The following is a 16,874-nucleotide window of genomic DNA, read 5'->3' on the forward strand; positions in this document are numbered from 1 at the left end:
TTACTGGCCTTTGAGATATTCTTTGCAAATTTAAAATTATACTCCCTACTTCAATACCGAACAGCGTGCCTGTTTCTATCGCCATAAATCATGATCAGTTCATTTGCATCATCGTCCCACAACACTCTGACCAGTTGTCCTCCAAGTTTTTTGTTCGTGCTTCCATTCGACATTCATTTCGATAGGTTCTCCCTCAGCAGCGATTCGCTGGAACTTGAGTTTCCGGGGCCAACAAAAAAAAAAGTGTTCTGTGTGCAAGCATCATGTAGCTGTTGTAGAAGGATCGACATTTGGGCGAATTGGTACTGGCTGAACTTTTGTAGGGACAGCGCAATATGACGAAGACAGGAGGCAGAAACACACAAGACAGAGCTGATCTCACAACTAACTTCATTGGAAGGCATACACAAACTTATGTACACAACCCATGGCCACGTGCTCTGCCATCGATGGTGTCATTATCAGTGCACAGGCAAAAAAAAAAAAAAAACGCAAAACCCTGTAATCTAATGCTACGCTATGAGACGACTTAAAAATTCAAATTTAACGATGGCATGCTTACACAACACGACCCTTTTTTTCCTGATATAGTAGACCTCAATAATCTCCCTCGTGGTCTGATTTCAATGCGCGGATTTCTAGGCCCAGGCGGCCTCCACTCATTTTGGGAAAGGCTGTACTGTTAAGCATACTTCCCTGTGTGTCCACTGTAGAGTGGGAGTTGCTTACGAGCTTCCATTTTCCTGCGGTCACATCTATATTGGCCAAACAGGTTGTTGCCTGAACGTTAGATTGTCTGAGCATAGGCGCTCGCTAACGGGTAATGCCTACTCACATGTCGCGTGGCATTGCTCCGAGCACACACCACAATAATTTCCAATAATAGTAATAATATTTCCCACAATAATAGTGTAGCATTAGATTACAGGGTTTTGCGTTTTTTTGCCTGCGCACTGTTAATGACGCCATCGATGGGAGAGCATGTGGCTATGGGTTGTGTACATAAGTTTGTGTATGCCTTCGAATGAAGTTAGTTTTGAGATCAGCGCTGTCCTGTGTGTTCCTGCCTTCTGTCTTCGTCATATTGCGCTGCCCCTTCAAGAGTTTAGCTGTTGTACATGTCGACCGTCACGGCATCACGGACATTTTTTTTACGACGGGTTGTACAAAAAGCGATTACCGTAGTCTAATGCGAAAATGTATATACAGATAAAACTGAAAATAACAACGGCTATATTTGGCTACAAATTTGTTTTGCTCTTTTTTGTGTTGGCTACATTTGGGCTACAGTTTCTCTAGCTTTGGGCTACGCCACGTTGTATGACCTGGCAACACTGATCAGGCCGCTCACGTAGTTCTATTTTTAAGTTTCTTCATCAGCTTGAATTTATGCCTCCATCTACCTGTCGAAGCTCCCAGCTCGCCTGTGGTTAACAGAATACCAGACACGTTCGGCGCTGCGACAGAACGCTCGTAACGCACGCTGCATCAATAACTCTCACTTGGGGTCGACTGCCAACTAGCTGGCGGAGGGGTTGGAGAGGCTTCGCGTGCTCGCTCCTGCCAACGCCTCCTATAACTATATGCCTGGAACGTCGCTCTCTTTTCCATTGGGAGCTCTCTGCCGAGTATTGCGACCATGCGCCGCAGTACGGCGCGCGCCACCGTACCGGTCCCCATGGCAACCACTGCCGCCGCCGCCGCCGAAAGCTCACGACGCGCCAGCCGCTTGGCTGCCGACGTCGCTCCCGGTAGCGTCTCCCGGTAGCCGTGCCCATAGAATAAAGAACAACTTTAGAGAAGGGAAACTGTACCTTTGGCAGTGGTTCGAAAATAAGCAGCGGCAGCGCATGGAACTAACTTTCGGGGACGCCAGATGACGTTGCTCAATCCGGAAGCGGAAGTGCAAACTTTTTTTTTTTAGCGCAAAATTTAATATGGCCGTTTTTTGCCGGTCGCGTACGCTGGTACGTGCCGTGCTTGCCCTGCAGGCTATGCGGCATGCCTCAATGCCTTCGCTGCCGCTTAGCTGGTGCGTTCTAATTGCCAAGAGCCTCTACTGACGCCCATACAAACAAGCCACAAGTGAGTGAACAGAACGCGCGACTTTATTGGCAGAAGACAAGCAGTGTACATCCTCGTGCAATAGCAGAAATAAAATTTGCATGTCGAGATACGCTGGAATCATTGACGCGAGCTCGTAAACGGCTCACCGTCGTCGTCGCACGTGGTGGTCAGGTTAACGAGCAAGAACCAGCAGCGGAAACATATTGGACAGAGTGTGCCACTTATTTGCAGCGACAGTCGCCGTTAAAAATGCCCAAATCGCATTGCGAAGCAATCGGGAGACGCAGGCATCTGCTGCCGCAGCCTACACAGCGACATGGGCTACCCCAGATTTTAGCCGTTCACTCCTTTCCAACCTGCACGTTTCTTTTCTTTCGGGGGCCGCTAATGTGTGGCTCACACTTGGTGTCTCACATTGTCTCGCCATGGACAAGTCGCTTTCGTGGGCATCGCCTCCATCAGCTACTTTTGCGGGCCTTTCCACCCATGTAGCTATCAACTTCATACGCATCGGACTATGTAAGCACGTATGCTGGTCTCCGTTCATGCCTAATCGCGGCCGAGAAAGGCCAGAGGCACAATATGCCCATTGCTGCAGCAGGAAAGCGCGAACGGGGAGCACGAATCACGGTGCATGAAAATTTGGAGTCTATGTCGCTGTGCAGGCTGCAGGAGCGAATGCTTACTTCGAGAGACTGCTTCCCAGTGCAACCGACCAGGCCGCAATATTCTAAAAACATAACACTGCGACCATAACCAAGTGACATAACAGCAAAATTAAACAGCAATCAGTCACCGCATGAGGTTCAGACAATACGTTATACATTGGCGACGAACTATATGGCAACAGTGAGCATTCACATACACGGGTCTCTTAGGGTACATTGAGCTGCCTACCTACAGGCGTAGTGCCCGACTTCGTCGCACGTGGTGGTCTACTAACGAGCAACAACCAGCAGCAGAAACAGATTGGACAGAGTGTCCCACCTGTTTGCGGCGACAGTCGCTGTTAAAGATGAGCAATTTGCAGTGCAAAGCAGTCGGGTGACGCAGGCATCTGCTGCCGCAGCCTACACAGTGACATGGACTACCCATAATTTTAGCATTGACACCTTTCCAGCCTGCATGTTTCTTTCTTTTGGAGGCCGCTAATGTGTGGCTCACACTTGGTGTCCCACATTGTCTCAATATGGACAAGTCGCTTTCGTGGGCATCACCTTCATCAGCCACTTTTGCGGGCCTTTCCACCCAACTTCATACAGGTCCGACCATGTAAGCACTTATGCTGGTCTCCGTTCATGCCTAATCGCGGCCGAGAAAGGCCAGAGGCACAATTTGCCCATGGCTGCAGCAGGAAAGGGTGAATGGGGAGCACGAATCACGGTGTGCGTAAATTGGGAGTCTATGTCGCTGTGCAGACTGCAGGATCAAATTCTTACTTCGAGAGGCTGCTTCCCAGTTCAACCGACCAGGCCGCAATATTCGAAAAACATAACACTGCGACCATAATCAAGTGACATAACAGCAAAATTAAACAGCAATCAGTCACCGCATGAGGTTCAGACAATACATCATACATTGGCGACGAACCATATGGCAACAGTGAGCATTCACATACACGGGTCTCTTAGGGTACATTGAGCTGCCTACCTACAGGCGTAGTGCCCGACTTCGTCGCACGTGGTGGTCTACTAACGAGCAACAACCAGCAGCAGAAACAGATTGGACAGAGTGTCCCACCTGTTTGCGGCGACAGTCGCTGTTAAAGATGAGCAACTTGCAGTGCAAAGCAGTCGGGTGACGCAGGCATCTGCTGCCGCAGCCTACACAGCGACATGGACTACCCATCATTTTAGCATTGACTCCTTTCCAGCCTGCATGTTTCTTTTCTTTTGGAGGCCGCTAATGTGTGGCTCACACTTGGTGTCCCACATTGTCTCAATATGGACAAGTCGCTTTCGTGGGCATCACCTTCATCGGCCACTTTTGCGGGCCTTTCCACTCAACTTCATACACGTCCGACCATGTAAGCACTTATGCTGGTCTCCGTTCATGCCTAATCGCGGCCGAGAAAGGCCAGAGGCACAATTTGCCCATGGCTGCAGCAGGAAAGGGTGAACGGGGAGCACGAATCACGGTGTGCGTAAATTGGGAGTCTATGTCGCTGTGCAGACTGCAGGATCAAATTCTTACTTCGAGAGGCTGCTTCCCAGTGCAACCGACCAGGCAGCAATATTCGAAAAACATAAAACTGCGACCGTAACCAAGTGACATAACAGCAAAATTAAATGGCAATCAGTCACCGCTTGAGGTTGACAATACATTATACATTGGCTACGAACCATCTTACAGGCATAATGCTTGCCTTTGTCACATGTGGTGGTCTGGTAACGAGCGACAACCTGCGGTACAAACAGATTGGACAGAGCCTTGCACCTGTTTGAACCAACAGTTGCCGTTGAAGATGAGCAACTTCCATTGCGAAGCAATCAGGTGACGCAGGCATCTGCTGCCGCAACCAACACAGCGACATGGACTACCCGGCATTTTAGCGTTAACTCCTTTCCAACCTGCACATTTATTTTCTTTCGGGGGCCGCTATGTGTGGCTCACACTTTGTGTCCCACTTTGTCGCAATGTGGACAAGTCGCTTTTGTGGGCATCACCTTCGGCAGCCATTCTTGCGGGCCTTTCCACCCATACGGCTATCAACTTCATACACTTCGAACCATGTAAGCACATATGCTGGTCTCCGTTTTGAGCAAATCATGGCCGAGGTAGGCCACAAGCACAATTTGCCCATGGCTGCAGCAGGCCAGAACGAACGGGGCACACCAGTTACGGTGTGCGTATACTGGGAGTCTATGTCGCTTTGCGGACTGCAGGAGCAAATGCTTACCTCGAGGGACTGCTTACCAATGCAACTGACCAGGCCCCCACATCTGTAACACAGTTACCACAACCAAGTGTGGCAGCAAAACCAGATTCTGCAATCAATCACTTCACTGTAGCTTGCACAAAGACCCAGGCTATCAAGGAAGAGGAGCAATCATCAACGAGACTAGGAATATGGAAAATGAGAAAGCTTGCATTCAAGAGAGAAGCCACTCTGCTCTGCAAGCATTGAAGGCTAAAAACACCAAGAAAAGTAAAATGGTGCATAGAACATGTGCATAGGTTAATGCAAGACGCATGCCGATGCTGCATCAGCTATTTCAGGAGAGTAATTGCGCATGACAACATACACTAGAAGATACTGCTACAGATATGTTAGGCTGCTAGACAGTGACTGGTATTAAGTATCAGCGAAATATCCAAATATAAAGGTTGACCTTTATATTTGGATGAGGATGAATAACCTCTAACAAAAATGGGCAATGAGAAAGCTTGCATTTATAGAAGAAAAATTACACTTTGCACAAACGGAATTAACATGGCTTGGAAGCTGATTAAGGACGAACTGATGAAACTCAATCTTTCGGCCAACGTCGTCCGTGCTTGGTCAGATGTTGCAGGTGCATCTGAAGACGAAGAATTTCTAGAAAGTCCTTTTTGAGTTACTTGGATGACTCAGCCAAATGTCCGTGCTGGTGGAATGGTGGCTGAAGCTCTTTGCAGTCTTAACACAGTCCTTTGCAGACTTGATATCTCATCCATATTCTTGTGCATGTGCTTCTTTGTTCTTGGTGTAAAAGCCTTGCAAATTCGGCTCCAGCCCCTTCCTGTTGGTGCAGATAGGAGCTCCTGTGATGACCAAGATGTGCTTGGCATAGACTCTGTTGGGGCAAAACGGTGACACGTGAGATATAGCACAGATTAGCCAAATTTATGTGGGTTTTATATGTTCGAACCAATTATACTGAACCATATATATGAACAAACATTCATATCTGCTGCAAACGGCAAGCCAATACAGCATAGATCAAACATATTTATTTCTGAACCATATGTTGTTTACCTTGTAGTAGTAGCCAATGTCCACACAATGACCTTGTCGTAGCAGGCAGCAGCTTCTGTTTAGTGCGTGGAGTGTGTTGCTTTATACTGGTGCCGTCCTCATTACTGCATGTCTGGAACAGAAATTTTGACTGAATCAGAAATTGAAAAAGCAAAGTTTTGCAATATGAAATGCAAAAAGGTGTGACATATATGTTGTAATGATTTGCGACTACAGAACACATGCAAATGTACACTGTCTATTCTAGGGTGCTTAAGCAGCATGTTAAATAAATATTGCTATTGCCCATAAAATTGATGTCTGCCTAACTACAATGCATGTCAACAGCGCAAGTACTATTAAGATCACAAATGAGAACATTTGTGGGTTCATTTATGCTCTAGAAGTGATCACACTGCTAGTTACTCAAGCAAATGCATGAAAGTCATGAAGCTATTAGAACTGATGCATTATTTTTCTCCACGAACGTGATGCACCGCTTCACTACTGCAAAAATAAATGCCCTGCGGTAAACCAATCTGAACAGCAGGAACATTTGGAACCAACAAGTACGAAATATGGGTATCATGCTTGCAACTGTTTAATACATTAAATTCTGTACTTTCACTTCATTTTACCAAAGGATTATTCGGTTTTGTGGACGAAAGACGTTGCCGGCCGACTCGAAAAAAAGTTTAATCTGTATATTGATAAGGCTACTCAGTCACCTACAACCACGGCTACAATAACATGAAAAATGAGACGCGCGTTCCGATATCGCTCTTTCTTTCCTGGTTGTGTGTGTAAACCAAACGACAGCCTCGCAAGTAAAGGTTTATTTAGGAAACAGCAACTGAGATCCTCACTGCCCATATGTAATGCAGGATCTAGTTCGTTAACTTGTGCCCGCCTGGAAGGTAATGAGACAGATATTATATAACGATTGAAGCAGCGGTGTTAAACGACTCACCGTTATTGCCGTTGTCAGCCGCAGCAAAATCCAGCTCCCGTTTCGATGCAGACCTGTTCCGAATGGCTCACGACCGAAACCCAACTGCCGGGCTTACATGTCCGCTTGCAAACACGTAACTTCACCCCAAGTTACATAGAAGCGCAAGAAACTAGTTTTAGAAACAAAGAAGCAACCAGTCTTGAGTGTACGAACGAATGAATCCGTGCCGCCGTGCACTCGGAAATACCGGTAAAAATTTTAAATCCAGGCCAGAGGTCACGTGAAAGATCGATGATGCTGAACGCTATTTGCGTTCATAATGGCGAAGAAACAATAAACTTACTAACAAAAAGTACAATATCTAATTAGCAATGATAATTTTGCCCTGTTTTTATGTAAAAGAAAATGCTTCGGTAATTGTAAGAGAAAGTTTGTAAGATAAAATTGCGCTTATTACGACGCCTCTACCGGGAAATGTTGGAACTAACGAACGAATCCCGAGGTGATGCTACTAGGTCGGCTTTGTTAGCAGCGGCGCGCGGTCGATTTTTTCGCCCTCTGTGGCCATTAGTTGAACTTGAGAGTGTACGGGGCCTGCCGTGCCACCGGCGTGTTTACAAGGGCTGGCCGCAAGAGGCGCTCGCCACCGTACCAAAAGGAGGAGAGTACACGCGAGGGAAGGGCAGCGCGTTTGCGGCTCACGTTCCAGGCATTGTATATTCTAGGAGGCGTTGCTCCTGCACATGTAACCAGAAGTAGACAACGCAACATGCCATCATGACGCAGAGCCAGTGAAGGCAGAGCTAAACCCCGATCACTCAGTGAATGAGTAGAGGAGAAAATGCATGTCTATGGAGGAGGGTAACATGTAATCATCCGTAGCTCTCTTAATACGAGACGCTTGACACAAATTGTGGTATCAATGATTAACTTTAGCTGTACTTCAAAATATGTCCGAACCGTTTCAAGGGCCTTTTAAGGGCTGAACCAAGCAAAAGTTGGTCATAGAAGAGGTCACAGTCTCATTCAGAACAAGTGGAAGCAAGGTTAACATATCTAGAGAGCATCACGTGCGTCGGTGCTGACTTAGCAATTCTAGACGAATTCACTCACTCTGCTCAATGTAAAAATCTCATATAAAGGGAGGCATAGCAAAAAAGAAAAAAATTGCGGCTACGACGCAAAGAACAGCAAGGATATGCATACTCATGGAGAAAGGAATTTACAAACACACTCAACATAGATGCTTTTAGATATATGCCTAATTTTTTTTTTTAATATGTCGCCTGAAAAGCAAGAGTTACATGATATTTCTCTCACTTTCGACACCTTTGTATTCAGTCCTCTCAGCCCATAGTATGAAAAGGCCAGAATTTCAACCAGTTTGGCAGAGAAGGGTGTAGCAAAACAGCTTTTTAAATTTGTGCTTTGACCAAGATGATCAAGTCTGAGCCTCGCTTAGACTTGGTCATCTTCTAGGGCCAAGTGCAAATGATTATTATGCTGCTACATAATCCTCTGCCTTTAGTTTTCTTTCCGGAAAAATAAAACAACAAAGAGAAAAATGAAAGGGAATGAGACAATGTTGGAAAACAGAAATAAAAGCAGAATGGATGGTAGTGAAAGCTATGTACAATGTCCCATATAGAGTCAACAGAATCAGTTATGAGTCGGTTATACATAGGAAGGCAGCCAATTAAGGTAAGGTCCTAAACAGCCTCCAGTGGACGTCCCCCAGTTTGGCACAGAGTACATGGGAAATGGCAGTATGGTGCGCTCGAATTGGGACTGAGGGCACGGAACTCTAGCCAGATGCAAGAACATGGATGCATCATGTAGGCACAAGAAGGCAGCTTTTGCTTGTCTGGAGTCGTGTTGACTTGGCACACAAAAGAATTTGTAGGATATCTACAGCAGTTAGAATATCCGTGATGAGCTTGGGGCTTGGCAACCGCCAGGAGGGACGGCTGTGCAAGTACAGGGCAAGTGGCAAGGGGAACAGCACAGTGTGTGCTGGGGCGAGCTGGAGCACGAGACATGTGTTGGTTCTGTAGTCACTTGAGCTAACAGATGTGACAACAATGTCTTTGTGCCTTTAGGGAACTTTGCATGCAGTGCCTACGAGCTGGGCGTGAGACTGTGCAAACTCAGATGCAGTGCAAGTGATGGCTATGCCACAAGAGACCCAAGTTGGCGGAAAAGTTTCCTCAAAGTGCATGAAGTTCCCCAAACATGCTAACTGCATTAATAATAAACTTGAACACAGTGTGCTCCCATTACCTGGGCCACTGTACTGGTGCATATCAATCGCACTACATCTTCTGATGACACCTGCCACGCTCATAATGCCAAGCCACAACTTAGAATGACTCATATAATAAGGAGGTCTGGCGCTGCAATTGTTCAGTGTGGGTAGTATTTGGGTACACACATGTAACTTTGCTGGGACTCATCATAAGAAGCCAACAATGACACCAAAGACAATAGAGGGGAAATTACTTGTACTTATTTATTGAATTAGAGAAAGGATAAATAAATGGAAATGAAAGTGGATGAAATAACAACTTGCCACATGTGGGGAAGGAGAAGGAAAAACATTTATTAAAAACAAAGAAAGGATAAGTAAAAACAAAGAAAGGACAAGCAGGTGTCTTTCTGCTTGTGCAGGAGGCACCCTTAGTCCAGGGCTCCTGCGGCTTTTGCTGTTTTCCAGGCCCGCCCCGCACCAGTTGCTGCTGGTTACGAGGGTCCGAACTAGTCAGCACGGTGTCCCACTGCTCGGATGTGGGGTTGGGCGTTGGCGGGGCTGCCTTCACGTTGGGGCAAGCCCATTTGGTGTGATAGAGGGAGGCATTGTGGTTACAAAGGGGACATTTGTATGAGTATAGTGTAGGGTGTATTGCATGTAGTCAGCTTAAATGGGGGTATGTATTGGTTTGTAATTGTTGCTGTGTTACGGTGTCTTCACGTGAGAGGGTCTTGTGTGGAGGTGGGTATTGTCGCCTGTTCAATCTGTGGCGTTTTAGTATGGCGTTGTATAGTGGGAAGATCCCATGTCTTCGCATTACACATGCGATGCTCTACGAATTGAGCTACTGAGACAGCGTTTGTCCCTCCACTTTCTTGGGTATTTATGTTTTACTACTAGAACTAACCCTGGAAGTGTTGGCCAGCGCCACCACTCCCAAACTTGGAGGCAGATGTAGAACATCCTTTCTGCTGCAGCCGCCACAATTATGTGATCTTTTTGAGTGAACACAACTGGTCAACAAACCAACACATGCTACCTGAAGGCATCAATGCTGCCGGATTCGAGACCCTTGTTATATAATAAATGAGAAGAAAGCGGGCCCGAGGGGCCCGATTTTTATTAATTATATCATAAAAAGCCAACAAAGAATGACACCAAGGACAACATGGGGGAAATTACTTGCACTTACTAATACACAAGAAAGTGGATGGGAATGGGAAAATGGTGCCGTAGTAGCTCAATTGGTACAGCATCGCACGCATAATGCGAAGATGTGGGAACGTTTCCCACCTGCGGCAAGTTGTTTTTTCATCCACTTCCATTTCCATAAATTTATGATTTCTTCAATTCAATTAGTAAGTAATTTCCCCTGCATTGTCCTTAGTGTCACTGTTTGTTGGCTTAAGTTATGATTAATAAAAATCGGGCCCCTCGGTTAACCCTTTCTTCACGTTTGCTGGGACTTGCATTTTATAATCCAAACACGGAGTAGAAGGCACACCTCCACAGAACAAATTATGGACAGCTTCATGACAAGCCAAGGTCTTTGCTTAGCCTGAGCGTGACAACATGCATCATTTGTGGTTTCAGCTCAGTGAAAAGCTTTTTGGTCAGCTGCCGCTTCTCCTCCCAAGAATGCAGGTCTCTGCAAAACACCAAAACCAAGTCAAAATAAGTGCAGCATCTGAACGCAAAGGTGTACAAAGCAATGTAATTGTGTCCTTGAATTGAGGAACATACTAGACCTTTGGCGAATGTTCTGAGATTACAACATATTTCTGTGCATGCCTATTACTTTTGTTCTGAGGTCAAGGATACAAAGTGTGGCACCATTGTTAGGCCTGTGGTATTAGTCGTCAAAAATATTAATGGCTAAATTTTTGTAAGAGGCACCTCTCGACTTGTGCACAAACATTCTTTTTATCAGTATACAACCGGGAAATACAGTGCAGCCCACTTATAATGATATCAAGAAGAACAAAAAATCTGATCGTTATAACCGATCATTGCTATATCTGGACTGCCGTAAAAAAGAATAATAAGAAACGCTGCCGAACATACCTTTGTAGCTCCGAAACCAAATGTGCCACTTACGATAAAGAATTGACATTGTAGAAAGGCTGCGAAAAGCAAGATGTTTATTTATACCTCTAAACAGCGTGTCAAGTGTTAGGCATGCTGAAATAGTCAGAAATCTGCACTTGCTTTTGCGGAAGTTTCAGGTCCAACAACTGCGGTGTGCATCGCGTCCACCGACTGCGTGAACACTGGCAGCTTAATTTAGCATGCATGAAATCAGTGAGCGACTCTATCGACGACAGTGCACTCTGCGTGAACACTGGGGTCGGTTTCAAAGACGGGCCGCTGTCAACCTCATCACCTCCATCGCACAACGCCGCCGTCTGTCGTGACAATGATCGTCGCGTCAGAAATTCTTTGCAGAACGATGCAGCGCTACCTGCACTCAGAAACTTCTCCATCGGAGCACCACCTATTTTATCACCAGGAGCAATGTGCTCCCAAATTTTGGCAATGTCAGTGGCTGCCACTGTGTTTTCACACATGGGGGTTTCCCCTAGTGCACAAAGCCCACTGTTTCCATTCATCGGCACAGTCACTGGTTCTAGCCTTCATGATCGTAGCGCTTGCAGTTTTCAGAATCGTCGATATCATCAACTGCGCGAGTCTTGCAATATTGGCAGCTTTGTCCCAAGCGACATAGCTTTGCACTTTGTCAGCGCACCGACCGCTGCTTCCGCGGCAAATTTCGGCGCTCCCTGAGGAAGATAGGGAGGTTGTAGAAAGAGAGCGCAGGCACGATTCGCTTCTTGCTATTTTTTTTTTAAAGCGAAGGTTTCTTTGCCTCTTCCTTCGGTTTTCCGACTGCTGCTGCTGCTGTCCGGCATGACGCTAACGTTGGCCACGTCGGGATGTAGTTGAGATGCGAGCCACTAAGGCCGGCCACGTCGGGATGTGGTTGAGATGTGGCCATGTCACAAAAAGATAAAAGGCATGTGCTGTCGGTGTTTTGTTTCATGACATTTGTTTATGACCAGTCATTCTCAAAATTACGAGGAATAACTTTGTAAAGAATGTAAGACAAGGTATACACCATGTGGGGGCTTGTGCGGTTGTGGTTCAGAATGATTATTCGCCAAGCGATGCCTGTGGTGTCGACACCGAATTTTCTGTGACACAGGGCCCTTCATGCTATCATGTTAGTACATGACAGAAGTCTGGCAAAAAGGAAAGACGACCAGGGAAGCTCTTGTGAAGATTCACGCCGTGTCGCATCTTGTGGGGCTCTCACCCGTGCTCTGGGACAAAGGAGCGACAACACAGTAGTGCAAATAATTACAAGGGAATTTAATGCACCTTTCATCAATCAATGCATGCTAGCTGAGTTGTTATCCACAAAGCACGTTGATGGGTGCGCGACAAATTGCTGGAGTCCGACTCACCGCAACCGGATAACGAGCGAATATGTTCGCCCCATGCTGGACACCAACGCCTGGTCATTCGTGTGTACGGTCCCGGGAATGATGACGTGTTCGAACGATCGTGTTCCTGTAATTTAGCTCAAGGGTTAGAATTGTGCTATCTGCCACAGGCAATTTTTAAAATTTTGGTGCAGCTAAAGAACACCTAGTATAAAAAACCAATACATATTAAACGAGCAGCCTGCCAAATTTTGGTAATTACCACCGGGCCAAGCATGGTCTTACTGTGGCTAACAGTTGGCCAGGTTGGCCATTCAGGTCGGCCCAATGTCGCTAGACATAACCTCGGCCAACGTGGGGCCAGTGTCAATTCCCAAATGCGGGCCGCGCTCGGCAGCTGACCATGTGCCGAGGAGTTCTGTGCCATTGGGTAGGCGTGATTCATCACAAATGCTGTGCAGGAGCTGCCGCGCTTGTCTCTGTGCTCAACCGCAATGACAGGAGAGGGAGGAGGAGGGCAGAATGTTAGTGAGGGAATACAGAGAGAGAGAGGTTGCAGTTTTGTGAGCTACAACGCTACAACCGAGAATGACGCCCAAGTGTGCATTTAGTGCCGACGGGACGAATGCTCGCATAAAGCATTGAGCGGAGCAAGAACACCAAATACAGGCGGAGCAGGCAAGGTAACATTTCACATCCCCTCACGACTGTCATGTGCGTCAATACATCACCGCCGAATAACGTCAATGAACGCAAATAGCAGGCGAAGCTTCGCTTACAGATCCCCATAGTACGTGGGATCTGCATAATTTTTTTTCTCTCTGGACGCTTGCTGGCAACCTGGATGCAAAAACAGCTGGTGCCATTTTGTGGCATGCTGCATCAACTTGAGATGCTCTGAATAGGCGCCCTGGCGGGACACTCTGCGCAGTAATGGAGGCAGATTTGAACTTGCGTTGGCAAACTTTTCACCCGTCTCGGTTAAGGGGAACTTTGTAAAGCAAATTCCACTATCATTTTGCATGGAAAACACCGCCCAAAAGGCAGAATTTCAATCGTTATATCCGATATGCGGTGATTAGCATATCGTTATATATGGGCCTTTTCTCATAGCCCTAATACATAAATTGATACTCTGAAGTCCATTCATCATTATAACCAATATATCGTTATATGTACAGGGTGTCTACCAAGTTGACATTTCCAAATTCCCCGAGTTTTCCAGGTTTTCCCCGAGTGCTTTTGCAAAATTCCCTGAGTGATGTAGAACTATGTTTTATGTCAAGTCTCGCTGAAACCCTATCGCCCTATGCTGTCACTCTCTAGTAAGCATATGAAAAAATTTTTGAAGAAAACCGACTTAATCCAATTTGAATACTAAGGAGTAGTGTTTATGTTATTCAAAAAAAGAACATAAGGGAGGGGTTATTAAAATGCACAGCAAATAAAATGTCGTCGAAAAATTTTTCAAATCGAGTTGGACATTCTCTAGTATAAATAAAAAGGAGATACATACAGAAGCAAATATTTTCGAATATGAGCTATTTCTATCAACTGATAGCATGCTCAGTGTGAAGCAACTGTCCTGACATACTCTCAGCTCGCGCAAGACGCCTCAGTGTTGTGTTTCACTGCTTTAAAGAGTTTATTTTGGTTTGGATGAGGGACACCTGCATCTCAGCATCAGCCAACAATTTGTTTTTTGAGCGCAGGCTCCTTCAAAGAAGCGGTCGCATACTTAATTCTCCGTTCATTCCTCAGTGCGTCGATCCTTTCTGTTCTCGTCCTCCTTTCGCCGCGCGTTCGCCCCACGGACCATTTGAAGAATACTCTTGGTCAATTTACAGTCAACGTCCAATTTTTCGGACCCCCTAGGGGCCGCGAAAACTTCCGAAAAATCAGGCAGTCCGAAAAAATAAATGCATGTCTTTTACTGCCCTTAAGGGCTAAAATCGACACATGTACGTCTGAAAAAGCTCTGAATGCCTGTCAGTGCACTTATTAGGCATATCGGTGCTCCTACTGTGACAGGTGAGGTCGAGTGCACACGTGTAAAATTAAGGAATACATACAGTGTCCCGCGACAATTGCCCCTTCCTACGCTTGTTACGCTTCACCGCGTTACATGACTGTAATGAGGCGAAGCAGACTTTCGGGAAAGAGCATTATGCAATGCGCTGTGCTTTCCGAGCTTCGAAGACAAAATTATTGCTGTCAGCGAAGAAATGAAGAAACACGGCACCGAACGACAAGAAGCTTAACAGCGAACGTCGAAGCAGCTAGGCCTAGCGTTGCCGCAGTGGTGGCTACGGCTGCCAGCGGATCCGCGTGCGAGAGCACCGGGCGGCGAGGTAATCAAAATAGCAACGGTGGTGGTTTTCATTAATGCCGTCTCGGACCTGCGATCACGCAAAACGTTTAGAAAATCGGACGGCGTAGAGTTCTTGCGTCTGAAATTTCAGACGTAATGACACATTACTCTTTGGGGTACGTGGTGGTGCCGCGAAGCCGTCCGAGTTATCGGGAATCCGGAAAGTCGGTCGTTGACTGTACACTGGCAACTCCTCCAACCGACGACGATTCGTAACGAGTCCTGTCTGTTTCTCTAGCCAGCATTGCCGCGACTTTTGACCCTCTAAAAAATTACAGCTAATTTTCCCTGATAGAAGCACAAATTCCCTGAGTTTTCCCTGAGTTTTTCCAGACTACTCAAAATCCCTGAGAATTCCCGGTTTTCCCGGTTTTCCCGGTTGGTAGACACCCTGTATGTAGTATCATTATAAGTGGACTGCACAGTAGATGCAAGTACCTGAAGAGTGGACAGACAAACTTCATTCGTCCATATGTTTGCAGAAATTGGCAGACATGTGGCACAACTGGGTCCCACTTGGCCCGCAACCCTAGGCGCAGCCACCTGCAGGGCAACACACCATGAGTTAGGGAATGCATGACGGATAAAAAAGACTGCATATCTGTGTGTTTAAATGTGCCCTTACATGTGGAGAACAGTTATAGATTGCTGCAATGTTCCCTAATGGAGGCAAACCATATGGTGATACACCTCCACTGTATTTCTTTCCCTGCATTATACACTACTGAATTCATGCAGCTGCCACAGAAAACAATTACCCAAAGTAAGAAGTATCATAAGCTATGGCTGACTTTCATTAATTCAATGTTGAGGGGACTCGTGGAATTGACAGAAAAATTCAATGCGTTGACTTAAAAACATACCGATACAACATTCTTGACTTTTTATTTCTTGCATTAAATGAAGGGTCTATACTTTGAAACTCTAAAAGAAATATACTTTGAAGTTTCAGAGTGCCCTAAATAACTTACTATAGGAGCTTTTCTACAAACTAGCCTTGGTTTAATTTCCAGGCAGGTGTGTGTTTTGTGACATGATTATGACATAGAAGGTGGTCACATGGAAGCAGGACATTGTGACGTTTCGCTGCTGCTACTCATTGCACGACAAATTTTAGCAGCATGGCACACCACCAAGTCAGCCATGTTAAGAACGGCCCAGCTGAGGTGCAAGTTTTGCCAGCTAGTTGCGACAGCGGCGTTGAGTTTCCTGGAACACCACCGCAAACCTCTAGCCACAGCGTCACTAAGTCGATTCTGTGTGGAGAACAATGCGCGCATCCTCGACCCTCCATCGCTGGAGCCAAGATGAGTTCGACGAAGCAGGCTTTGTGCCGGAACACGACACCGCCTACCTGGTCTGCCGCGAGCGGGGGAGTTCCCGAGGGAACGTAGTTCGAGGCCCCTTCCCACGCGCCGTTCAAGACGCAAGACAATGGGCAACCGGCTGCGCTGCGGGGGTCAGCTCGGGAAATAAAAGGTGCCTTTCCTGAAGTAAGCCCAGAGTTCTACGAAGCCTGTTTGATGTCGGTTGAAGACCGTGAACCTCGCGCTAAGAAGTGTGTGTGAGTGTGTAATCCCTCACGCAGAGAGGCGACTTGTTTACGATGACTGGTCGAACGTTTCCCTCACCTTGTGATCGAGGGAGGAGCGAGTGTTTATAAACCGCTGTTGTGCGGCCGCTCAGTGCACTTTCTCTCGCAGTCATGTTAGACTGATGTACTTTCTCTCGCAGTCATGCTAGACTGATGAACTGCAACGTCCTGATGTAGATACTGTAAATAAACCCATATTCCTCGTTCTTGATGAGAAGCAGTCCTTCCCTTCAACGTCTTCAGCGTGGGTAAGTTGGACGAC

General features: G+C 46.5%; 1 protein-coding gene across 9 annotated transcripts in view; it reads right to left on the reverse strand.

The window, feature by feature from the left end:
• Window positions 1-9,531: 9,531 nt before the first annotated feature.
• The window catches only part of LOC139060734 (leukotriene A-4 hydrolase), a 154,425-nt gene continuing 147,082 nt past the window's right edge, over window positions 9,532-16,874 (reverse strand). For 6 of the 9 annotated variants that reach the window (XM_070539776.1, XM_070539780.1, XM_070539778.1 and 3 more), the window contains 2 exons: window positions 15,457-15,561; window positions 9,532-10,852 (listed from right to left, as the gene is read on the reverse strand). In XM_070539776.1, coding sequence (XP_070395877.1) covers window positions 10,735-10,852; window positions 15,457-15,561 — 223 coding nt within the window. In that variant the 3' untranslated portion in view covers window positions 9,532-10,734. Of the gene's footprint in view, window positions 10,853-10,900; window positions 12,775-15,456; window positions 15,562-16,874 lie in introns of those variants that run through there. The other 3 variants (XR_011514990.1, XM_070539774.1, XM_070539777.1) reach the window with 3 other exon arrangements.

The sequence above is a fragment of the Dermacentor albipictus genome, chromosome 6, assembly GCF_038994185.2.
Source record: "Dermacentor albipictus isolate Rhodes 1998 colony chromosome 6, USDA_Dalb.pri_finalv2, whole genome shotgun sequence".
Lineage (NCBI taxonomy): Eukaryota > Metazoa > Arthropoda > Arachnida > Ixodida > Ixodidae > Dermacentor > Dermacentor albipictus.